At 39.6% G+C, this 27,030-nt stretch overlaps 1 protein-coding gene across 1 annotated transcript in view; it reads right to left on the bottom strand.

The window, feature by feature from the left end:
• Nucleotides 1–15,080, bottom strand: part of HDAC11 (histone deacetylase 11) — a 30,997-nt gene extending 15,917 nt beyond the window's left edge. The window contains exons 1-4 of the mRNA XM_068419931.1: nucleotides 15,019–15,080; nucleotides 13,096–13,244; nucleotides 9,860–9,960; nucleotides 3,277–3,393 (exon numbers count right to left, since the gene is read on the bottom strand). Coding sequence (XP_068276032.1) covers nucleotides 3,277–3,393; nucleotides 9,860–9,960; nucleotides 13,096–13,244; nucleotides 15,019–15,020 — 369 coding nt within the window. The 5' untranslated portion in view covers nucleotides 15,021–15,080. The remainder of the gene's footprint in view (nucleotides 1–3,276; nucleotides 3,394–9,859; nucleotides 9,961–13,095; nucleotides 13,245–15,018) is intronic.
• Nucleotides 15,081–27,030: the final 11,950 nt, after the last annotated feature.

Genomic DNA, 27,030 nt, shown 5'->3' with positions numbered 1-27,030 from the left:
TGCTACTTCTTTGTCTGAGAGTGACAACCAAAAATTTTTAAGCACTTTGAACTATATGAACCACATGAAACCAGAATTCTCTCTCTCTGCTACTACCCAGTCTACAACATAAGGTTTAAGAAAGAAAAAAAACAGTGAAACAACCCCCAAACTTCCCAGCAGACCACTGAAAGCAAGATGACTACACAGCTATCATGAAAACCAGTTTGGTGCTACCTCCAGCTCCTGCTGGTAAATGGCCAGGAGAAAGTGCTCCCGGTGGTTTATGCAGGTCTGCATTAGGGAGACGCACTGTGCTCCACTGCTATCATCTCCGCTTCTGCCAGCCAACACCTACTAAAGGAGGTGGCACTTTGTTATCTAGCCTATTACTGTAATCCAGTAAGTCTAAAGGTTTATCCAGAACCTACCATGTTCTTTCCAAACTCATGCACTTAAATTGTCCCTAAAGGTTGGTCTGACCTTTTCAGTAGTTTATCTGGTTTTCTCACGATTCTGCAGACTTTGAGGCTTCAACAAAAGCATCAGACATTGCTACACTGTACAAACACTTTCACATATTTCCTTACCTCACTGTTCTTTGACTTTAAACAACATGTACATCCAAGAAGACAGAGCAACACAAGAGAATTAAAGCAGAATTAGGAAATGGGATTTAAGAGGTGAGAACAACAATACTTGGAGTAACAGAGTCCAAGGTGGGCAAGATACACACAACTTCTATTTTATAAGCGAAAGCCATTTCCCACTCAACGAACCTGAATTAAAACCAGACTCAGGAACTTGCAAGGATACTTAAACATGGTAAATGTCACAGGACTCGCTATTATCCTAATGATTTAGGAAGAAACCACTGGCCATTTTTATTTAACAGCTCAGAGCAATAAGCAGCAGTTAACTCACTTGACACTGACGATTTCAGCATCAAGGAGGTGACTTTTTGATCTTTCCCTCTACTATCCCCGTGTTCGAAAACTTTCTGGAAATCTTCCCTTGCTACTTCTCTGCTATGATCACACCTCTCACCTTTTCCTCCAATCATAAACAGGATTATTCTGAACTCACGCATACGTATGTCAACACATTTTTCAACTACACTGAGTACTTCACAGCATCATGAAGAGTTACATAAACACTACAGTCCCCGCTATAAATAATAAAATGCATCAGTTTGCAACACAGCTCAAACATGATGATACGCTCAAACTTTTTGAAGAGCTCCAGACTCTTAAATATCTATGAACAGTGTTCTAGATATTACAAAGGGAGTTAAGATGACATGCTTAAAACAATTAAATTGCACTGTTAGAAGATGTTTCTGAATCTTAACAGTAGATAGTTAAGCCCAGTCACAAGTTGTCCAGTCCATTCTATTCATTTCTCTACCACCTTTTGGCAACAAAAACACAGTAACTCGCAGAGAGTTAATTATACATACATGCTTGCAAATCCAGCAGCTGGATGGGACACAGATTTAACAACAGAGTAATAAATACTGAAAGAAATTGACATTTTTTTTCCAATAAAGAATCAGTCACTGAGGAGTTTTATCATTAAAAAAATAAATACAACAGAAAAGCAGATTATTTCATCTTGCCTTAAAAATTTGATAACAACTGGCTCTCTACTTTCATTTCACATAGTAAAACCCAAGAGGGCTGAAACTTAGTAGAGCCCAGATCCACTTATACACACAAATGACAGTAGCAACAGTTGATCTCAGGTCAGCCCCAGGAAATTAAAGAAAACTTGGAGAACTGCTTCACCAAACTTCTGGGCTTACTCACGTCATTCTCACAGGTCAGACACAAACAGATTCAAGGCTTTTCATTGTTTCTGAAAACTGTACTGCACTGCCTCTTATGCACTAGTCATAGAAAAGCTCTTTATATGATTTATGTCTTTAAAGAATTCCTGATACATTCATGAAGGCAAGCATTTAAAAGTAAGAAACCTTGATTCCAGTGCACAGATTACTAAGTACCTACACTTCTGTTGACAGAAATGGTAAGCCACCTATTAGGCTATTTCTGAAAATAATGCCATTGCTTTATCATTCATTTATGGCTCCCCAGTCTCGCTCACCTTTACTATCTAGTGGCTGCAATAAATCATATTCTCATATCTGGCACAGACGTACTCCTGAAAGGTTTGCCAGCCCACAGAATAGTGCTCTTCAATAACTGGCTTCAAATAGATATAGAAAAAGCAATATGGGCTTCTAGCCTTTCCGCATGCACCCACTGTAACAGCTAGCTTCAGGAAGAGTAGCTAAAAATGCAGCAAAGACCCATTTGTACCATAATAGTAATGATGTCAGATAGGAGTATTTGTCCTCCATTTTATGTAACTGTTAACAGCTCAGCTCAGTGCCTGTGAAGAGAGATTGGGACCGTTACCTCCTTCTCCCAGCACCACGCTGTACAGTTTCTGAACTGTAGCTCTAACATGACAAGGAATAATAAAAAGGGCAGAAAAGGTTCCAGTAGTTATCAGTTTACAATTACGAAGCATCTTTTCCTCAATACATGGTTTAAGTAACTCATTCCTGGCTCCAGCTATTGACTGTTTTCTTTCCTCCTACTTCCTCAACATCTCTAAAGGCAGTTCTCAGGCAAAATTAAATGTCTGGCAACACTTACACAGCTCTTCTGACCAGAGCACTCATTTAACTAATTAGAAAACAATTCTGCTAAGGTGGAACAGGCTACATCTCACTCGAGTTCAGCTGAGCTGCTTAGGTAGTATTTACGCTAGAAGTAGTAGACAAACTAACTTTAATCATTAAAATGAGCAAGGTGATACGATTTTAAAATTTAAACACTTACCTAGTCTCAAGAGCAACCAAACCATGCATCTCTTCCCATACAACACCAAGGCCGTTTGGTGAATATGTGCTTTAAAAATACCTTCTGTATTACCAATTTTTAAAACTCCCATCCCTAGAATTTGCCTGTATTTGAACGCTGTTCTAAACTAATTCAGTTCCTGTATGTGCCATAAGTCCTGTCATATCTATCATCGTTTGCCCAGGCTGCCCCTTACTGTGTCTTTCACTTCTGCAAATTACAGACCATAAAAATCAGATACGACCTTCACCTTGGTAGTTGATAACAAGTGGCAAACTTTGCTCATGTTTAGGGCTGTGCACTAACTCACTTCCCTCCACGGGCCTCTAAAGCCTTTGAGTTCTACAAAAATATTACAACTCACAGGTTTGTAGTGTATATAAACACAAGTTTAAAATGTGATAAAAGTGAATCAAGAGCATCTTACCATTATTGTTCCTCCTGTCTGGGTTCGTAGAGGTTTCAAAACTTTTCTCTGAACAAGGAAATTGGGAAGAAAGGCAACTGGTGGAATTTCTGTGATTGTAGCCACAACAAATGACCACTACAAGGGGGGGAAAAAAAGTTCCAATTAATGTAGCCTGTCTTAATGATGACATTTAGATCTCTCATCAGTTGCTATTTACTAAAAAGAAGCTCACGGGTCCTTAGCAAGATTTTTAATATTTTTAGATTAAGGTGACCACAACAGCCCTTATTAGTAACCTCCAACTAGGTTCATCCTCAAGTTGTTAACTATGAGAATAATCACTTGGGTTTTCAGATTTTAGTATCAAATGGTAACAAATCAGCAATTTTTCAGCAAGCTAGTATTTTAGAAAATCTAATATCCCTGGGATGGGGAAGAAGAATTTAAAATGTCCTTCAGCAGCATTAATAGCAAGCTACGCTTGATATATTGTTCAAACCTAAAATATCTTTTCCCTTGTCAAGTCAAAAGCATGCAGCAAGGAGAAAGCAGAAACAATCAATCAACTCAACTAAGAAGTTCAAATACTTAATTGAACACACAGTGCAAATTTTAGCATGGAGAACTGATTAAAATTTATTTAGCATATCAAACACTTCTGGAAAACATTTCCTTGAAACATTTTGTAACGAAGTTACATCATCAAGAATACGATTTGAAGGTTAGAACACAAAATATTTGCAATATGTAAATAGTTTTTATATAGATTACTTCAAAGCACTACTAGTGTTGCTACCAGCGATAACACTTCTAAATATATTTCAAAGCCTAAGTCACAAGCAAGAATATACCTCTTCATCCAATACTGAAACATTCAGTTAGGAACTTGACACCCTGTACAAAGATTCTGAATAAATCCTATTTTCTTCAGCATTAGGAAATTTAACTAGATTCAGTGCATTCGTTGCCCAATTATTGTTAGCTGTTTGTTTACAAATGACTGGATGTACAAGTGGTCAATTTTAACCAAAGACAATCATATGCCAGTCTCAGGGTCCTCTCATAGTCACAAAAACTGAAGCTACTTTGGCTTCCCAGTTATCAATGTTTCAACTACAAAGGACTGTTGGGTGAGGTGGAGGGGTGGCTTTATTCATAAAGTTCTTAAGTACTAACTATATTTTGTCACCAGTTCATTTTAAGCTGCTAATACTTTTATATTTGGAAGATATTATTCTGTTACCATACTATCAGCTCTCCATCATTAACAAAGAGCTTTAATTATTTTGTAATAGAGTCAATCTTGAAAAAGTGCTTTTGCAAGGTATTTTAGCTTTTAAACAAGCACAATGTAAAAACTTAGATTCAATCCTGTTGTTCTAAAATGGAATTGAAAAGGTCACATTTGGGTAAAATAAATTTTGATCTCAAATGCGAACGATGATCACAAGATTTCAGAGAGTTTTAACACAGTTTAAAAATATTTTAATGTCAACAGGAAGAAGTGGGAGCAAGAAAGACTCAAATCAACACGTATGCTGCTGCAGATTTTTAAGTGAATGCAAGAAATCCATCCGTGGTACGAGTAAAGAGTAAGCACAGCTCTGTTGGCAGCTGAGGACAGCTACAGAACAGTGCCAAGCCCAGAGACACTCACTGCTTCACACTCAGGCCTGTACTGTGTATGTAACCCCTGGCATACAGGGGAAAAGTCATTTGACTGGGAGGAAAGTCTTAGGGCTCAAGAATGCAGCTACAGACTAATGAAAATGCTTCTCAAAACCCACCACTACAATAATTCAGAAATATATTGCCTCAAACCGTGGACAGTTTTGAGCTTTTCTTCTTCAATGTGTTAATTTTGTTTTCCAACATTTCCTGCAATAAATTCTCAGAACAGCTACATACACACTGCAAAAAAGAAACCAAAAGGAATTTGTTTTATATAATTGTATACTTTTTCATGTTGTAAAAATAAAAAAAGATTTTGAATAGACCAAGACTACGTTAAGTACATTTTCCAGGCTGTCAGTTGGTTGCCATAACACAAGTCTTCACACATATTAATTTCCTTTGATACAGAACAAATCCTTCAAATTTTCATTTAAAAAAAAAAACCCACTTTTTTTTTTCATTCAAATTGCATATGTCATAGAAGAGTATCAGTTACTGTTTCTTTTGGTAGATACTTGCTCTCACTCAGCCATCATCAAACTAACTGGTTCTCTAGTAAAGTTTTGTAGACATGTAATCATGTAGCTTAGAAATTAAAACTTGGTCTGGATTCAGGAAAGAGTAATCATATATAAACACTATTCAATAACCTGCCTTTACTTGTTCTTTTTAGTTATCAACTCCATTTAACTCTGTCTTTGTTTCTATTGCTAATATAAGATTTTTTAAATTATTTACCTTCCTGTGTTTTGGATAAATAATTCTATGTATGAATTTAAGTCTCAATTCTAAAACATTTCACTCCCTGTTTTCTTAAAAGGAGTAAAGAAGTCAAGTTAACCCTTAACCAGGTATATTTTCCTTTAATACATGCCTACTATTAAATTAACTGGTAGGCAGTATCATTAAATTTGCCTACATGAAACACTATATCAAGACATTACATCCAAAAAAAAAAACCCAAAACAAAGCAAAACAAAAAAAAAACTTCACGAGTTCTTTATTTTCCTTGCTTAAGCCCAAGCTCTATAACAACATATACGTTTAATGAGGACATTCTTGCAGGACTTTAAAGTATTATCACTATTAACTTTAATTCTTTAACTATAAAAACTCCATTCTTAATAAGGGTAAAAAACTTTACAAATTATTTCAAATTATTGGTGTTCAAGGACAAAAATTTAAAGTGAAAAACTAATACTAGGAAGATAAAGCTGAAGTAGTTGCTTTTATGCTGCTACATCCCGGATTAATACAAACAACACATCAATGATTAAAACCAACCTCTGATGTACTGCCTTTTATGTTGTGCATTCATTGCATTCCAGCATTTCAAAATAGCCAACAAAACATCAAATTTTTTTAAAATACGCAATTTTGTTCTTTAATACCTAAATTTAAACTGCATTTAAATCTTTGATAAGTTTCTGGAGCTAGTCCCAGCTTCAAGGGAAAATTCACAGAGTTACAAATCCAACACCAAGCAAGTAACGTGATTTTATATTTAAAAGCTTGCTAGGGACAAAGCTGTTTGGGTCCATCTTTAATAGAGAAAGAAAGTATGCTTTTAGCTTGAATTAACATATGATAAAAATCATAAAGGAGAGTAGGAAGCTTGTTATTTTCACAGAGCTTTCTGGGTCAAGGTACATGGGCACTACTATCATTAGGAATGACTCTGCACTGGTAGAAACCGACAACAGCCAGGTGATACACCAAGAAAACCAACCAGCCAAAACCCAGTTTTGATGCATCAGTCTCCCAACCAAGAAGTTGGAAATATTAAAAGGAAAACCAAATCACTGTTACCTTATCCTTAAGAGGTTTAATAGTTGCTTTGGCTGCGAAGAATGCCCTACAGCATTCACGCAGCGGTGTAAATACTGAGAGCTGTCACACCTTGTTCCCCATGACTAAGTATTCTTGTCTTTTCTCCAAACATACTCAAATATCATTACCTTTACAATAACATTTTTGTATATTCCTGCAGACCTTTACCTAACACATTAACATTTACAGGAAAATTCACGTGGAGAGGATCAAATTCATTTTTCTGCTCTCATGACTTTGTAAATGAACATTTTACAGCAAACCACCACTCGCCCTCATAAATTTTTCACCAATGGAGTTTGAAAAAAACTGAATGATGAAAAAGCACAGTGTAGGAAGCAAACAGAGACAGCAAGTGACAGCATGAGAACTGCATGAACTTGAACTGGACAGGGGAATTTTAAGCCCTTCTGAAGGTGTTCATTTTATCCAAACCAAACCCACATGTTTTCAGCTGCCGAGTCCCCTGTGGTCACTAACACAACACACAGCCCAAGATGCACTCTGAGCTGGTTTATCTGAACGCCTCGAACAGCCAGAAGTACCACAGGCTGAACCGATTACTTTATGAGCCTGCTTCCACTGCCTTCATTCCTGAGATTCCTACCGCCTTCCCAGGCACGCTGCCAACACCAGCACACGACAGAGGCAGGCACCTCTGGTCTCAGGGCAGATGCACTCACGTGACCTGGCAAGAGTCAAAGCACACAAGCACTTGAGCACCTGACAACACTCCCTATGATCAAATCAAGCCACTTTTCACGAGGCATAAAAATTTACATTTCTAATAAAATGATTAACTTATTTTTAAACCTTACATAATTTGCAAATATATAAACCAGATTAAAATCTGTAAATCCAAGTGATCAATCACCTGTTTCAGATCACTTTCAGAATAGCACATCTTGCATTCCACTGACACATAAGCACTATCCTCACCATTTGCATTTCAGTATTCACTCACATATGTTATCATAGAACCTCTCATAGATAAAAATGGTTCAAGTGAAAGACTTATATGGTCTGAAACTAGTTTTAACCTCATTGCCCATCTCCTTCCAGAATTTCAGAAGGCTGATATGCAGGAAATTCACTGTTTTACATAACACCAGAAAAAGGCAGTAAGTGGAGAAGTACTGAAAGCAAATTATCCAAAGTCCAGTCATTACCTCAGAGACCTAAATCCTTCAAAGGAATAACTGAGGGGGAATCACCTCAATTCAAAAGGCCCAATTTTGTTCTAAGGACTAGTCATGCTACCTAAAGCAGGAAAACAGGGAGACCCTTCCTTCAGAACTGATTTCCAGTACTGTTTGATCTACTTTGTGCACACAATTTTGTTTCTCCTCAACCAACCTCCAGCCAGTTTCTTCAGCTGCTGCTACGATACCAAACACCACCTCTTCTCACAAGTGTATGGCATTTCCTACCAAACTCATGCTCAAATTTTACATGAAGAATACTCAGGTGACCCATTACTTTAAGAGACCCAGGCACTCCCAGAAACGCAAGCACCTTAGTAGCCTTCAGAGCTGATCTAACATATAACTGTGCCGTTTACAGGTAGATCTGTAATTTTCTGGATTTTAAAACGATAGCACAGCAGACTTTGGATAAGGCAATACAAAGGATACCCAGGGCCTTTTCGTGTCTAGCCATGATATTTTTCAGTTGCAACTAAGGACTTTTATCTTTGCTGCTTGGCAGGAATTTGCTGGCATGACCAATACAGTATCTTCTAGTTTCTACAGCTGCAGGAAATACTCTCTTAAGAAAAGAGGAATGAGAACTACACAGTTAATCACATCTGAATGCACACAACAGTGCTGGTTTTGAACAACAAGACACAAGTTATACAGACAATTCCCTGTGAAGCCATCCTGCAGGTACTGAAAATATTATTATGGTTTTCCAAACTGAGCTATGCACATTACACCCTGCTTCAAAGTGATTCAGTAAAAAGAGGTGGGTCATTCTATGGAATTAAAAGCTCAGTATCAAGAATAGCTACAATAAGATCAAATCTAATGATGTATGAAATTGCATGTAACTTTATAGTACAGAATGAATAAGCATAAGAGAACTCACAAGGAGTAAGAATGAAAAAAGTTCACACAAATAATAAGATCCCTTACACAGAAAAATAAAACATTCCAGAGATAGCAATACAAGGACTCTTTCACTGTGGAAGGGCAAAGATGACTCAAAATAACTTCTTTTGAATTATGAAATGGAAGATTATTTCTAATACAAATCCCTTCTCTGCCCTCCAAGTAAAGAGCTGCAAAATAAAAGCAACGCCACCTGCGCTTATCTACTATCCAATTCCACCTACAGATGACTGAATATATTCAGAAACAGAGATATCACGTGTTTATGTTTTAAAGTTACATTGAAGTTTAACAAATGGATGTTTCATTTAGAAATATCCAATGAATGCTCTTTATCCCTGTGAATACATAATCCTGTATGAGCTGGTATTAGAAACCCTCACACACAGATAACATGCAAGGTTATGCCCCTACATTGATCTTTCAACTCTCTCCATATTCCACTGATACAGGCAGTGTCTAAGTATGAAGCCAGTATGTACCCCCACATAAGATGACAACAAAATCCCTACATGGATGCTCTTTTGAGATTACATAAACCCCAAACCCATAAAGCAATCCTTGAATTAAAACACATCCAAAGAAGTACTCCATTTTAGTGCTCTACAATGTATTTTCATTTTCAGAACCATATTTTACTAGAGTAAATCAAAACTTACACTTTTGAAGACTAAAACCCTGGTACTAAAGAGAATATTATTTGCATCTCAAACATTAAAATTTTCCTTATGTTCATTTAATTTTGCTGAAATATCATTCCCGGTCACCTATACAACATGTAGACCCTCTTTCCCCTCCACCCCTCTACACTGTGAATTACCCACTATTTCTATGTTTTTCTTTCAGTATTCTCAATGACAATGTTGAATTAACAATATACAGTTCTATAATCTGTAAAAGATGTTTCTGTAACAAATCTGTTAGGATATCTGTTGCCCTTGACACTAATTCTAGACAGTTTGCTTGAAAAACAGTAAGTACAGCACCTTTAATTTATTAAGGTAGCGCCTTGTGTGAACAACCAAGAGATCTTCATCGGTAGCTTCCCGTGCCTGTACAATCAAGTCATCTGCAACCAGTTTTTCTTCTGAAACAGGAGAGAAATAACAATTGGCATTGTATACCATCGCTTAACTTCCCATATTCCACCCTGCCAAAGCAGCTACTTTGACACTGATGTAATAACTTCATGTCATGTAAATCACTGAAACAACTTTGGTTTACTCAGTGTTTACAAATTTTCCAAATACACGCCCTCTATACATGTAAGCTATTAAGTTAGTGTCCATATGATAAATACTGTTTACAGAAAGTTTTCACAATGTAATCGTGGTAACTTCTTGTTTAAACTAAAAGAAAAGACAGGTAGTAACAGAGGATGGACAGACACAAAGAATCCTTACAGTCTAGGGCTTGATACACTGGGGAAACCTTGGTGCTCATACCATCAAATATTCACCACTCTAACGTGCTTTAAGAAATTCCACTTTTGATACTAGTATTTAATTCCCTATATCAGAGGAAAATAAAAAAAGAAATCAGAATTCAAAACAAAATAATTGCTTGGATGTTCATGGAACAAATGCTTACACTTAATTAGGATATTTCTGTCACACCCCTACCTCCATTTAATTTCAAGAAATACCAATGACCAGCTATTAATTCTTCCCCTTTGAGACCAAAAGACAGTTTATTTAAAAATCTAGTTCTACAAGAACAAGTTACAAAATATCACCCCAAGATTTCAGAATGTGATCAAAGATAATACGTTCCAATGCATGTATCTGGATATACTTGCCAGAAAGTTCAAGTTAGGGTCAACTAAAAAAGCCAAGCAGTGCAAAAAAACGATGTTGCTTTGCATATGATCACTACAAACAACAAATATAAGGCACCATGCTGATCTTTCCAGGCAAATTTTGATATTTAATTGCTGCACAGCTACAGTCTTCTAAGACTGTACCTTTTCTCCAATTTATACTTGGAGGAGGAAGAAAACAACTCACAAATGCAAGAGATTTTGTTCTGAAGTGCTATACAAGAACAGCACCTGCAACAATATTTGTTTTGGCAAGCTGATGTTTCTCCTGACTGAGGCTTGAGAGACATTTCATTCAAGCATCGGTGTCAGACAGAAAGCCAAACTGCTAACAGTTTCATTCTGAGGAAGGAGAAGGTAAGCGCAGAAAGATTTTCACTGGTGATTTTGTAGAACATTATAGGGGATAGTGTAGGTCAGCTGCTGCCAGGAGTTGCTACAGAGCCAGAAAAACCAGGAGTGCCCTGGGGGATGCTGTGGCTTCTTTCTCCTTTACAAAGCAAGGGGAGTAAACTGATTGGGAAAACTAATTTTCTGTGAAAGACCGGACACTTCAGGCAGAAAAGAGCTACAGCAAAAGACTTCACACAGAGAAGGAGAAGAAAGGCAACGGTTTTGATTAATTAAGAAAATTGCCACGGAACCCAAGATGTAATTATTTAAGGTCATTAGAGGGAAAATCCAAAACTCAGCTACTAAATGGAGTGTTAGAATTCTTTAACCATTGTTAAATGAATACAAGGCAGCCCAAAGTCAGAAAGGCAATACCCAACTGTGAAAGATCATCAGTTGAAGGAGTCATTAGGACCATATAAATGGAAGAGGCCTGGCTCTTGGACAATCTTTGTCTTGGCAAGAGAAAAAAAGCTTTTTTTTTCCTTAAACTTGACAAGCAAGCTTAAACTTCAGAAGAAGAGATGCCAAGACTTTATAGGCCCTGATCCTAACCTTGGTTCTTATATTCGTATTTCCTTAATGTATTTCTGCCTATATCTTCTAATTTGTTTAAACAGCAATACTGAGCACCACCACAAAAAGTTCTGCCTGTCACCAGAGGCGTCTCAAAGCTCTTCCCAAACATTATGAGAATAATGTCATGAGGTTGATAAAGAATGGATTTACACAAGCTGCACTGATCTTTCAGCCTGAAAAGCACTATTTGCCAGGAGACTGTCTGCAGTCTAAGTTGAGTAACTCATACCTCGCAGCAAGCCGGTCATTAACACCTGTAGTTTCACAAGCCACAAGGAATGCCCCAGTTCTTGTTTCACCAGGTGTAAAGCAATGGAAGCACGAGGCTATAGGAAGCTAGACCCAGCACTCCCAAACTGCAGTTCAGGTCTTGCAAGCTAAACCATTTGTAAGTTTGCAGCTAGCAAAGGAAGGATTTTCCATTCATCGCTACAAAACTGAAGCTCTGTTTTAGATTCAGGCTTGGTCCTCAAAAGAAAGAAGAAACTAGAACTGCAAACAGCAGCTACCCTCAAGAGGACACTTAAAGGAAATATTGTCCTCATACACTAATCCAGAACTGAAATAAAGTGTTTGAATAATTAAAAATCTGCCGAGTATCGAAACACGGCACGCTGAGCTAGGCCCACAAGGCTCTAGCATTCTGCACCTAACTCGGGCTAAGCTGAAAGTCAGATTCTGGTGCTCACTTCAGAGGTGGAAACAGTTCTCAAGTGTTCCATGTGAACATTTCTTGTAAAGGCCAAGCAATGAAATTCTGCTCACCTCATGCTTTCATTCAAATTGTAAAGACCAGAAACATTTAAGATGGTCTAAGACATTGCTATGCTCGTGTTTCTCCTTACTCCTTTTCACTCACAGTCTTGTAATGCTCTAGGCCAGACTGAAATGAACCAAGCTAGTTACTCTGACTAGCACTATTCATGCCTCTTGGGAGAACAAATCACTTAATGAGCTTGAATTTTCCATCACTTTTCATGAATTTCACTCTACAGAGACACCATAACTGAGCCGAAACCAAAACTGTGGGTTTATTTAGTGGAGGGGGCTAGAACATACATTTTCAAAGGACTGTGAAACAAACCTTTGCATGAAAAAGCCCTTGTGTAGGATGTTTGCTCTAACATTACAATGTCATCTTTTAAATATTTCATAGGCAAGAGATTCAACAACGTGTAACACATGACATCCAACTCACCTCAGAAATCCTACAATCAATTTAACTTGCTAAGATTTAAGTCTGCAAATATATAAAAATACTAAAGTACTCCAAATAGGATTAAAAAGCGTAGCCTAAATCTACACAATGAGAAATGAAGCTGTACAGTCACTATTACATTGGCAAATATTAACATAAGTTTCCACTAACTACATAATATCTATTAGCTTTTGTGCAGATGTTGCTCTAAGAGGTACCTTCTGTTATTTTACCTTTCAAGAAATTGATTACTTTGCCCCATTTCCCCGCATCAAATGGGTGCAGTTTCTCAAGTCCCACGAACGTGATGTTGTAGTCTGGAGAATATACGATAGGCCAGCATGTTGATGGAGGATCCTCATACAGCTCCGTTCTGTGAGGCCTTGAAAAGCAAAACACAAACTAGTCACCATTTTTAGCAACTATTTACAAAGTCGAATGTTTTTCACTAAAATCCCAAATTACAAATTAGTCCTTATTAACACCAACTTTACATTAGGAATGATTCCTGAAGATGCTATTTCCCATGGTTACTGAAGGGAAAACTTGGTGGTGTAACCGCTCTTCAGTGGTAGGGTCAGGGAGAATCACATCCCTCACTTCCAACCAGTAAAAACTCTTGAACTAACCAGTAGCGGGGAAAAGAAGAATAACTGAAGACTGAAGAATGTACACTAATTAATTATGCATACAAAGTTCATCATAGACATTAATTAATGGAAACATTTGCTTCTCTCCCCTGTCTTTCCAAGTTCATCAAGCAGCACCTCTACCTTAGAAGGTGCATCCAGTTTTACAGACAACACAACCTTCAACAAATACATTACTAGACTCACATTTTAAAGTCTGTGGCAAAACACGATTGAAAACAAACAAACCACGCTGCTCCTACACATGATGCTTCTAACAACACAAGGTTGGAAGCTTGGGAAGATTTCTAGGATCCTTTCCTAGGAGCAAGAGATTATTTTGTGACCAGCTCAGCAAAAGTAAAGAGGCTTGGTTCTGTATCTGTGTAGCATACAACCACAGGTCATACTCTCAAGTCCAGATCTCATGCTTGTAGCCCTTCACCAATACTTTCCTTTACCCTCTCTCCAAATTCTTGTATTCTCCAAAACTCAGCGGCACAGCCAGCTCAGAGCCCTCCTTCACAACCCGTTCACGGAACAGGCAAGAATGTTGTGCTCTGCATCACAAACACACGCCCAGTACTCCATGGACACCTGTGTGCAAGGCCAAACCCCTGCGCTGAGCTGTGTTCACACCCGGCCTGTTCCACCAGCTGCGGGCTCCCTCCTCTGCCCCAGACCCCTGTCACTGAGGGATGCCGAGACCTCTCTGGCTCCCCGAAATTTAGCTGAAGTTTGCAAAAGGGTTCACAACTTACCGAGCAAGACAGAAGCGTCCTTTGTGAGGTGAACAATACAAACAGTATCCCCTTTATTTCCAGCATAAATATGCTCCAAAATACCCTTTTAAAATCCAGTCAAAAACAAAACAAAACAACCCCAGACACGAGGACAATGAAGGTTTTTCACCAGCGCCTGCAGTCCCGCTCCCCTCACACCGCCCACCAACAGCCAGGGCTCCCGCACCCCTCCCTCCTCCCACCCTGCCACAAAAGGCCGCTCTTGTGAAACGCGCCGTGCCACCCCCGGCCCTGTCACCCCCACCCGTCAGCAGGGGCTCGGTACCGCGGGGGCTGCGGGAAGGGGACGTTTCCCCGGGGTCCCCCGCGGGCGCTCCCTCCCTTTCCGCGGGGCACCTCACGCCCCAGGCCGGGCGGGGAAGGGGCCGGCCCCGCCGGAGCGCAGCAGGTGCCCCCAGCGCCCGCCCGGGGGTGGCTCTGACGCCGCTCTCAGGCGGCCGAAGCCGCCCACCTGCCGGGGGCGGTGGGGCGGGCAGGGGCGGCGGGGCCCGGGAGGGAGAAGCGGCGCTGCCGCAGCCACAGGCCGCCGCCCCTCACCGCTCCCCGGGCGCACCTTGCGGCAGGGGCGGGCTGCGGGCCCCGAAGCCGGGCAGGCCTCCATCGGGCCCGGCCAGCGCCCGGGCCCTCCCGCCGCCCCGAGAGCCGCCTCCTGCCGGCGGAGCCCCCTCCGCCGCAGCGCCAGGCCCGCGGCCCCCGCCCGCCCCTGTGCCGGCGCGGTACTCACATCCCCCCGCCTTCCGCGGGCACGCTGGCCAGGCCGCGCAGGGCTCGGGTCGGGGCGGCCCCAACGGCCCCGCCCCGCCGCGGGGCGGAGAGGCGGAGGGGCCGGGCGGGGCGCGGCGCTGGCGGCCGCCCCCGGGGCCGGGGAGCGCCAGGGCGGGGCTGCGCGGAACCCCCGCGGAGGTGAAGTGACAGAGGGGCTGAGGGCGAGCGGGCCGGGTGCTGCCGAGCAGCGGGCACGGAGAGGCCGCTCGCAGAGAGCTGGTGGAGGGACCGGTGCCACGCGTGGAAGAGCCGCGGGTGGGCTGACACGGCTCTGGGGACGGTGTTTCTAACGGCATCTCACCCGTGGGATGCGTGATCGTCCTGACGGCCGGGGTGATGCAGGACCGAATGCAGAAGGCGTTTGGCGAAGGGAACTGACAGGTCACAGGAAAAGCATTGGTCAAATGTTGGGGGAGTTAGAAAAATTCAACCCCGGTATTCAGGTCTGCATGTCAGCTGGTGCTGCGATTTTATATCGAGGGCCTCAAAGCGATTCCACACAAACCGTATCTTTGGATAGGAAAATATGATTCTCATTATAAAATAAAATTAACAAGATACCAGTAGGTGAAGAGAGATAGCAGGTCAGCTGTGAGGAATGAGGAAAACAAAGGTGAAAAAGGGATATTACCTGAGCTGCAGAACTCCCGCTGATTTTGTCAGGCCAAGATTCACCCCAGGAACACCATCCCTACAGTCAGGCACACAAGAAAAACAAGCTAGTTTCAAGTTCAAAGCCAATTTCGAAGTGTACTTTACCAATCCTGCTTGAATATAAACAAAAAGCATTTCTTATGCAGTTGTACAGCTAAATCAATAATACCACCACAAAAAATGGTCCATCAATAGCAGCAATATCTATCAAACCAAGGATAAATGTACAGAAGCACTCTTTTCTCATGAGGAGCAATGTCTCTTTATGAGAGTTCTAGATAAATGTCTGTCTGCTTAAAATATGCCGGCTTTGGCTTGGCATTCAGTTTTGATGGATGCCTGGACTTCACCTTGGTATTTATTTAGCAGCGGGAGACCGTTATCCCAAGAAACCATTCTATCCCTTTGACATTATCTTTTAATTAACATTTCTTTTTGTTCTGGCCCTTTGTGCACTTGCCTCAGTATTAGTTCGGCATGTCTACCTTTTATTCCTTGCTGCTGACTACTTAATGCTTGGCGCTTTATTAGAGTTTGAGTGTTGTTTGGTTAAATAGATACAAATATAGCGTGGTGTTATTTCATTTTCATTTAAAGTAACTTTTAAACTTAAATAAAAATAAGCTTGCAGACTAGTTTCCATATTTGTTGGATGTTGTAAATTTTTTTCCGTATGTGCTTTCCAATTAATCATTCATATCTAAACTATGACACCCACACTTCTCCAAATGGAAAGTTTGCTTAGCCATTCCCTTTTTCACCACCAAAACTCAAATGAACACATCTGCTCCTCCGTTCTGGCTAGCTGTAATGTTTGTTGCTTTCATTTTCCTCCTCTTGTGCCACAGTAAGTTGGATTCTTACCTGCAGGCTGATTCCCACCAGGCCCCGCGAGGACACCTTCTCCTTCCTGTGTCAGTGGCAGAGACGTGCTCTCTTGGAGGCACCCGAAGGAAGTGCTGTGCGTATTTAGACCAGTGCCTGTTCACTCTTGCTGGGGTACCATTGTTTGTCTCCAGCAAAAAAAGAAATACAATCAAGATGTGTATCTATTCTGTCTAGGACACACTGTCGAAGAGATTATAAATTCACAGTTCGTTTCATTACTGCAATGAATTTCTCACAGTTTTTAAACAAACCATATGGGCCATAACGTTGTTGTTCAGTCTTACCCTTTTGTGTAGGAAGGTAATTATTTCCTCATGAATTAGGCCCAAGGTACGCTGGATTTTGGATGTTGTCTGCACTCCAATTTTCTGCCAACAGACTTTTCAAGGTGAATGGATTAGGAAACCTTACAGCGTGGTCGAAGAAACAGAGCTGAGCAAATAACACCCTTTTTAGTTCACTAGTCACTCTGAAAAAAACTTTTTTTGAAGAAAAATTGGGGTTCACATTATCTTTTTATGACATTGCAATGTTTAAACCAAAGTGAAATTTCAAAAAAAAAAGTCAGTCTGTCCTGAAATTGTATTTTAACTATGTGTAAGTGAAATATGTCCATTTAAGAAAAAATAAAATCAGAGTCAAACAAATAATAAACTTTTAAATTAATATACATTCACAAAATGTACTGGAATAGCTGAATCCATACTTTTGGCCTTTAAAATTCTGCTGAGTTCTAATCTTCTCTTTACAAATTTGAAAAGCAGAGCAACAAACATAAGTCAGCAGCAAATATGAGAAGATGACCTAAGTCTCTTTAGAATAAAAGCATATACTCATAACAAGAGAAAATAATTACAGACCCTACAGAACCCAGCCTTCTCTAAATTTCTTAGAATCCTTCAAAATTAGGCCCCAAATACACCAGAAAAGTGAGAAAATAATAGATGAATTACACCCCGGCTCGTGCAGTGTACTGATGTTATTTCTCAACAGATAGCTCTATTTTCCCAAGACAAAGGAAATGTTTTCTCCTTATATGATTTTGCTTCTGTTGAGACAAAGTGCAACTTGAATGGTTTTGACAATATTATGGATAACGCTGGGGTCCTGTGGTCGAGGAGTTTATTAATTGCTGCACACTTGAAAGCACAGCCATATCCTTGTTGTAATAAATAACCACCAACCTATCAACTCTCAAGGTTTGGCCTGTTTAATGTGCTCTTTGTCATCCAGGAGATCATTCATCTCATGTTGAAAATCACAAAAAGCACCTCTGGGAGGACACACTGCCTTCCAAAGAGAGATACTTTTTTATAACGTGGCTCCAGTTTGAAACCGGTTCAGATAACAGCCCTGTCCTTCCGGGGAACTCTTTTCAGGCTGTTCATGTGATCGGTCTCTTTTAAAGTTCAGGGACCCACTTGTGCAGGTCCATTTGAAGAAGGTTCCAGAGTCCGAACCACTAACAAAACCAACTTCTAGTCAGACTTGGTTTTCTGTTTGCTGATGTCCCATATGAAGGAGACTGGATGGTCAGGCCTGCCAGTAATTCTGCCAGCTTATTAAATCTGTTCAAGTGATTTGGTGCACGTCCATTCTTCAGTAGAAGGAGGGAATTTGGCAAAAGCCCTTCATCAGGTTCTCAACCTCCCACAGAATAGAAAACGACTTCTTAGTTCTGACATTCCATGATGGTGAAACTACTTAAACATGATGAATGGTGAAACATGAAAAGGGTTTTTCCATATCAAGAAACAGTGAAGTTCGAGACAAAAGTCAGAGATAGCAAATTCATGATACTCGGAGAATTGGGATTATGGATCTGGTCATCCATAATCTATATCAGTGATGTAAACTTTGGGTCACCTGCCTCACAGGTGAAGCAGTGTGATGCCAAATTAAGACTTACAGTATTATTTTAACCTTCTAGAAAGCTTCCAGTTACTGCCTGGAGCTGGAACAACACAAGAGTTAAAATAATCCCAGAAGGTTTGATCAGGCGTGACACTCACAGCTATCCTCCTCCTCCATACGGAGGCAGCTCAGCTACCTCCAAAGTCTCACCCCATCTCTTGTCACGACAGCCTCTTCTCTGTAGAAAAAAAAAGCACTGTGCAACTCAGCTCTTTTTGTTTCAGTTGTGAGGTGCAAAATATCCTTCCTTAAAGGGCAAGATACCCTCAGGACTGAACTAAGAGCCACGTCACAAATAGTGTGCTGTCAAACTACTTTGAGTTGAGGCTTTTGGTAACAAGAAGAGATGTGCTACAGATAGAATCAGGGATGAAACACTTTTAAAGGAACATAGAGAAAAGGTATTTTTTATTTACATTGGGACTGACTTTTCCTTTACAAATTTTTAAAAGTAACTCATTACATGAATTTCTACAGAAATGTTAATTAGTGTTTTTCAATCAGAAAATAATATTTTGAGAACCTTTATCTTTAATCTCTTTGATTTCTTTGATCCTGAGGGCTTTGATCTGCCATGTGGTGACATGACTGAGATCAGGCATTTACTTCCGTGGCGTGCAGAAAATGTGAAATTATGATTCCTGTAACCCAGCAGAGCAGAAGAAGGTCTGTGCTTTTTATTGCTCAGGAACTGATACAGTTTTGTTCCCTTGCTGTTGCTCAGAGCAGCTGGAAATGCAAGGCCTGAATGTTCCTTAAAGATATAAATATTCTCCTCGCAGTCTTATCTTCACTCTTATCAGCCTAAGTCCTTCTCCCTCGATGAATTACATCTAACTGAAATCCTCAGTTTTAAAAACAATAGAGCATGATGCCACTAACCACCACTTTGTGCCTTCAGCGTCCTGTGATTTCAAATGAGAGAACGTAGGCTATCGCAACAGAATTCAGATTATACAAATCCCAGCAAGGGGTTATCCAAAATAGACTTTAAATATCCTTTTCAAACTCACTAGAGGGACTCGGCTTAATGCCTTGAGCCGATGACCAGCGAAGGAAGCCGTAAGACTTGATTTTCTCTCGTACACTGTAAACATCTGCAAGTCAACATCAACATGGAGAAAATTGTATTTAACACAACGAGGTGCTTTCTGAAGCAAGAAAAGTTTTCAAACAAGTGACTCATTTGCAGGTCCCTTCAGAGGTGCAGCTAGCTACTTAATTGGGTGAACATGAGCACAGGAGAGAAACACAATTAAGTTAATTAATAACACATACCCTGTTACCTCAAGATTTGTCTCCAAATTAATTTGTATCCATTCTCCCAGAGCATATTTGTAAATGTATGTATGGTGTATGATTTTGTAATTTCATTGCCAACTACAGAGACAACCTGAAGCCTAGTACTGTTATCTAAACAGGGTTGTGTATAACATGTAGTTTTCATAATATTCAGTCCTAAGAACAACCAGATACACAGAAACTGTCTTCATCTAATAATTAGCATGTTCAAATGAACACATTTAGTTGATATTTGCTCTGTTCTGATTTTTAAGTGCTTTGATAATGTGAATGATATTTAGTGTGTTTATAATACACAAGAAAGTGGCAAAGTAAAACACAAGTTTCTGTCCTGCATTTTCCAAGTACATTCAATAGAAATACATTCAGACATCTGGTACTCAGCTGGTGGTAAAAGTGTAATAAACATTGGCAAAATGTTTACAAGTATACTACTCCTTATGCTACCAGGGCAAGATTAAATCTCAGATTTCAGGACATCTTTTGGTTTCTGATGGCCTCACGCACCTTTTGCATTAACAAGGTAACAATTGCTACAATTTTCAATGTAACAATTTCCTAGTAATTAGTATTGGTACTTAATCAAATTACGGGTGGAGGGGTGGGGAAGGAAATGCAGGTTTACTGCATATTTCTAAAGGTATCAATAAGTAGAAAGGAGAATTCCCACTGGAATAAAGTCTAGGAAGGGACTACAGTGTCCAGTGCAACAGTCTCATGAGAAAAGATAATCAGAACCATTGATATGTCCTTTATATAAGCATTACACATTTCTTGGCATTACAATATTCTTTAGAAAAGGTACTGGACAATAAGTAAGGACATTCAAGCTTATGCTGGAAAACAAATACACATGAAAATTCAAGTTCCCTTGAAAGAATCTTCTCTAAAAAGATAAGTTAATATAGAAATCTGGCTTAAATATATAGGGCAATTATATTTGACTATTGCTTTGTTACAGGTTAAAGCCAAGCACATAAAGCATAACCATAACCCGGAGTGTGAATTTTCTGCTACCAGCAGCACAGGTAGCATTTGCAACATCTAGGAACACTTCTGGTGTCCCCAGAGAAGTCAGGTGTGAAGAAAGTCAGAACAAAGTGAGGTGTGGCTTGTGGGAAGAATCATCATGACACAAAACATACTTGAAACATTTCCAAATCCATTATCCCTTTTCAATATTTTCACATTTCTGTACTAGTTTTAGATTAATAAATCGCGGAGTAACCGTGCCTCAAGAGATATCCTGAAGGAATTGCATTATCAATATTCACCTGAGCACAGCCAAGAAAAGCAAAGGAACTACAACAATATGAACCATTACTAAACAACCTGCCTTTATTCCAGGCTTTGTAGGTTTGGTGAGCTCAGAACTATTCAGAAATTCTCCTTCCCAGTCAAAGGCCTTCAGATGAAATTCCTCACCGGCACCATGAGATGTTTACACGTTTAGATAGGGATGTCTTGCAATAACTAGATCAGACATTTTATTTGTTCTCAAATATCACGGCACAACTTAGAGGTGAATTATCAGATATCTGGCACTCAAACTATATATCATGAATCAATATCAAAGTTTTGAATCACTTGTTTTAGCAAACAGGCAGCTCGTACAATCCAGCTCCTTGGTCTGGCATTAGTTTCAGTTGCTGAATGACGATGATGTAATGATCACAAGCAGACAGGTATGGTACAGCGTAGCTGAGTAAGGCCATGCAGCTCCCAAGACAATCGCCCTACCCCACTGCATTCAGCCAAACTGTGGTTATTGAAGGAAAGAACTAAACTATTACATGAAGCATTTCAAAAGAACAGTGGCATATGTGGGGGGATGCTAGGGATATTCAGTGTTTATTTTTAAAGGGCGAAGAACACTCCTTCCAGTCATGGTGATCAAATTCCCTAAGGAACTTCCCAAAGGTATTTTTAAATCCATTTTTCAGTCACTTTAAGCAATATTTTTTAAAAAAATTGACTTAATTACTATTGATCCCGAATTGGATACACTGCTCAAAGAAATTAGAGGGAGTAGACAGGACTGTGGAACAGTGCTTGCTCTACTTGTACCCAGGAAACTCTTAAGGAAGCCAGAAATCTGTGAAGTGAAAATAAACCCTACCAGAAAGAAAACAAAGTGCCAAAGGAGAGCCTCCATTGGCTCTGCCTAGCTACAGCATGACGCTGGGGTGCTCTGGCAGGTGGCCAGAGGAGCTGTCAGCCAGATCTACCCAAAATCTAGTTGTGACAAATATTGCCACCTCACACTCCCACATCTGGGACGTGATCTGGGTTTATTTTCCTCAGAGCAAAATAACATTTCTTAGTTGTATTGCAATAAAAATTCCTACTGGTGAAGAACCATAAGAGATATATACACATATATTTTTACATAAAAAGGTAGTAGAAGTAATATGGGAACAAAGATAGCCTTAGTGCACCCTGATGCAATCCCAGTTTAAGAAATCCTTGCTTTTTAGACAGTATCAAAGCCAGGGATCCTTCACAATGTCCACAGAGAAGAAGAGCATTTCAGAAAAAGATGAGCCCTTCTGTTTTCCTCACCATCTTCCATCTGATTAACACATGCAATCAGATCAAAACAAAAACATGTTTTTCAACTCTCTCAGCAAAACTCCTCTTAATGTGCAAGGAGCAGCTCTTTTCTTATTTTTATTCCACAGGAAGTTATTTTGACAAAGACGTGCTGATCACACAACGTGACAGTAATAAACCTCCCTCATTTCTAAGGCTAACAGGCTGCTCATCAGTTGAAGTATGTCGATGACCAGCAATTAGCACCCTTCTCATTTAGCTACTGTGATTACACCAATTCTTGTATTAGTGCTGCATTAATTGCAGCTTAGCTCATCTTGATTCGGGGTGTGGGGTGATTTAAAGCAGCAGCAGCAGGGGGACCAAGACTTTTCTTACTTCCCTCACTGCCAGAAAAGCTGGAAACAATCCCCAAAACAACAGGTAAGGCAGGCCAGCTCCCTGCCTGCTGACCTGCTGGGTGTCATGGGCTTCCCTTTCTTCCTACTCAGTCCTTCTCTCTAATCAGTGATACTCATGAGAGTATTTGCTGCTCTCTCAAGCTTAACTATTATTTTTTTCTTATGAAACAAGGGATTAACCTCAAGGTGAGTAAGTTCTGCTGGGTCAGCCTGATCTTCTCTAGTGCTTCAGTTAAAATTCTTTGTCTTTGTAAAATCCATACATCCCTGGGTTATATGGCTACTATGAAGGAGATAAAATCTCCCAACGGGGACTTGGCAGAGTCCCCAGGAGCTTACAACTTCACATCTATGTAAAGCTGAGTATGGTCAAACCAATATATGCAATGAAGTTTATTTTTTCTGGGCTCTCCCCATCTGAGAGCACTATCAACCTTGCCTCTGAAACTGAGTTCTTAATAATTAGGACCAAAGCTTTCCATAGACGCTAGCTAATAATGTGCTGTTTAAGGTGTGCCTGAGGTTGGCACTCTGTTGTTGGCAATACAGAATTATTTATACATAAAATTAACAAAAGTAAAATCTAAATGTATCAATGTCAGAAATCCTTGAGTGTGCCCCCAAACCAGGGCGTTTCAAATGAGTAGTTATTTGTGAATTGTGCATTTGTGGCTCCACCAGTGTATTCGGTATTATTAATACCACTACTCCTATAATTACGCCTAATACAACTTTTCTGGCTTGCAGAAATTGGTGAGGAGACCAGTTCACTAGTGGTGGCTCTTGGATGGGTGGATGTGACAGAAAAGGAAATTAATTATTCTTCTCCAGGGCATGGTCTGAATCATGTGCAGTAGATAAGGCTTCAGGGCACACGCTTGAGTAATGAGGAGAAAACAAAATAGCTAAGTATCATCCTTTCTGTGCCCTTGAGCAGAGCAGGGGTTCTGAAAGGTCCTGTCCATATACCAGCACTGTTTGAACAGGTAATTAAAGATTACAAAATCTTACATGTGAAAAAAGAGGCATATTAAGTTTGCTCAAGTAATCTTATTCTGGTATTTCCCACCTTTCAGTGTTCCTTGATTTTTTTATAATTATTAGCATATTTTTATTTGAACTTGTCTGTGTGTTTTGTAACAGCTTGTCTTCTGCCAAGCTGCTATTGGTTTATTTCAATATTTGCATGACTAAACAGTGGCATTTGGTGAAAAAGAAAGCAAAACTACATAGTGGGGTTTTTTCCCTGAATGGATTAGCCTCCTTATAAAACCCAATATTCCCCTCTCCACAGTGCAAAACTAACCCAGATTGGAGCCACCTTCCATCTAAGCCCAGCCGAACAGTTGCAGTTTGTTTCATTCATTTAAATTGTCAAGACATCTAAGCCTTTGGGGAGGCACCTCCTTCATACTTTCAAATGTGTTTAAGCTGAAGGCCAGAGGCAGGAGATCAGTCATCACAGATTACTTTTATTCCCCTGTAAATGCTCCATTCATCTGGTATGATGCCAGTGTCCTCCTGAGAAGACCACAAAACCTCAGAGCGTATTTTGGACTTAAGGTGAGCTGACAGATATGTCAAGTTACAGATAATTAGAAACAAACTCCTTAGTAAGTACCTGGCTCCAGAAACAGAAGATTGTGAGTTACTCTGGCTGGGTTTGAAATAAGCCACACATAATATTTACACAGATTGATGGCAGTGCAATATGCTTTGGGTTTCACTGTGCTTCATCCTTCCTTCTCCCTGGAGTACTTGTACAGAGCTGATTGACTAGAAGTGATGGAGTCAAGGACAGGTACTGTTTACCCCTTTTGGTAACATACACACTAATTTGACCCCTCTAGAGAATGTTCCTCCTTGGTGGTGTCTGCCTTGGGACACTGAGCAGTTTACCCACTTAGTTAATTATTAGACAATCACATTTGTCTGCTCTTTCTATAAACCAGGAAGCAAGGGATAGCTGGGAGAAAGGGAAGGAGGAAAAGGAGGGAAGGACAGTTCCCTGTAAAGACAAAGCTTTGGGCACCTTCTGTTTTTCAGTATCAGATATATAAGCTGTTGGTTCATTAATCAAAAAGTAAATCCTTACACTTTAGAAAAAGCTAAATTTCAGCAGTTTGCAAAGTATATCTGTTTATTTCACCTGCATTACTAAGCCAAGTGTATAATACCCAGTTGTAATACCATAGCTAAAATGTAATTAACATCAGTCATTCATTATCATTGTAGGCCAGTGCGCTGGAGATGTGCTCTGTTATCAGGCAAAAAGGCAACGCAGATGAAGAGTAAATGATGAACTGCAGCAAAACACAAACACATAACGTGTGTAAGTACATAATTGGATATAATCAATAGCCAGGTATGAATTCAGGTCACCAGCCTGGACTGGAAGTCCTGGCTCGCAGGGCAGATAAGCTCTGTTTTGGGAATGACGTATTGTCTCCCATTGTCTCTCATGTGTTAAAAGACAGACTTTTTAATTTTTCATTTAAGTAGAGAAAACATTAAAAAACATCTATTTTCTGCTTGGCAACTCATTACAGTCCCCTCTGAAAGAAAAGTAGATTTATCTGGTTCAAAAGATAACCTTGCTTGGCCTTCTAGGGCATCAAAGTGTTTCTTTCACACCAACTCAGTGCCAGTGGAAAGGACTGTAGAGTCTACAGCAGGACTCAAGACAGTATTTGCAAAATACAAGCAAATGTGAACTCCAGGCCGTATATCCACTTCAGATACACTCACCTCACAAATCTGGATCAACTTATAGCAAAAGATGCAATTTAAATACAACAATCCGGAGGGCATGCACTGTACAAGGACAAGGACATGCATAAATCTGCTGAGCGGCAGAGCACCTGTAACTACAATGATGCCATTTTAAAAGAATTGGCGAAGTCAATAAAATATTTAGATCCTTTACAGATACTCCTTCAGTGCAAAAATATCTTGTGCTCTACTGAACTGTTTTTAGTTAAATCATGTGCTTTACAAGAAGATCTAGGATAGAAAAGAGCATAGTTAAGTGAGTGAGATATTGCTTAATATTTGGATTCCGAGGCAAATGTTGTTTTTTGCAAATATAGTACTTGCACACACACACAGTCCTGCAATATAACTCCTCTGGTTAGTTCACTGAAAGATGAAAATCAGGAATAAGTTGGAAGGAAAAAGTCTTTATGGAGCTTTCAGCGTAATTTTTTTAGTGGAATAGAATTACAATCCCTAAAGCTAAGCAGATGCAAGATCAGATATGAAAGAAAACTCCATGAAGGTCAAACAGAATGTGTTCTGAACTCATGAAAACAAAGTACATCCTATTACAAAGATACATAACAGATAGTGTAGGGTATTTTTGTTGTTTGGTTTTTTTTTTTTGAAATTTGGGTTTTAAATTTTAAAATAAGGGCTATTCATTATTTATACAGAAAAATCTCATGTCTTCTGCTTTTCACCAACTGCTTTTCAATTTTAAAAGGTCATTTGTTTGTAATTAAGCCAAGTGTTAGTGAATAATTCACTACCTTTTTCTTTCATCCGGTCCTATTAATTAGTTAGAGCCAAAAGGCTCAAGCATTTTAATAATAACAAATCTTTATTCAAATAATTGTTAATAATCAAAGACTCAAAGCTGTTACAGCAGTCAGTTATGAACAAAGAAGATCCTGTTTGTGAAAGGAGAACTAATAAGTGAAATTTTTCATCAACTTCAATATTTCCAAAACCTTAGGCCTTCAGACAACATACGATTGGGAATCTCTGTGTAATTTAATTTGATAAACACGGAGCTAAAATTGGCATCCTTGTAATTAATTTTCACTATTGCATAAAAATATGGGGAGAATAATTCACAAAGAGAAACTACATGCTGCAGAGTTGCTTTAAATCTTTTCTTTTCTTTCTACAAATTATTGCAGATACCTAGTTATATGAAACAGCATGGCACTTTTGGGGGCTTTTATGATCTGAAACGCTTAAAGAATTTTACAAACTTGTGATTGTAAAATAAGCCAATATTGCGCTAGATGGAGATTCTTCTAATTTTATTCACGTGTTTCACACAAGTTGTTGCAAACCTCTTATATGAGAAAAGTAAGAGCAAATGTTGGTCCACTGTTACTAAAATGAGCCAAAATGTAAAAACTGCACGAAAACCTGTTGACAAACACCCTTCTGTGGCTTCGGTTCTGGGTTACCACCACAATACAAAGGCTGTTTGGCAGTTCCACTGGAGAAAAAGAAAAACTGCAACTTCA

This window comes from Nyctibius grandis, chromosome 29 (genome assembly GCF_013368605.1).
Source record: "Nyctibius grandis isolate bNycGra1 chromosome 29, bNycGra1.pri, whole genome shotgun sequence".
In the NCBI taxonomy this organism is placed as follows: Eukaryota; Metazoa; Chordata; class Aves; order Nyctibiiformes; family Nyctibiidae; genus Nyctibius; species Nyctibius grandis.
The sequence above is the reverse complement of the archived record's forward strand: the minus strand, read 5'-3'. Positions and strand labels throughout refer to the sequence as shown.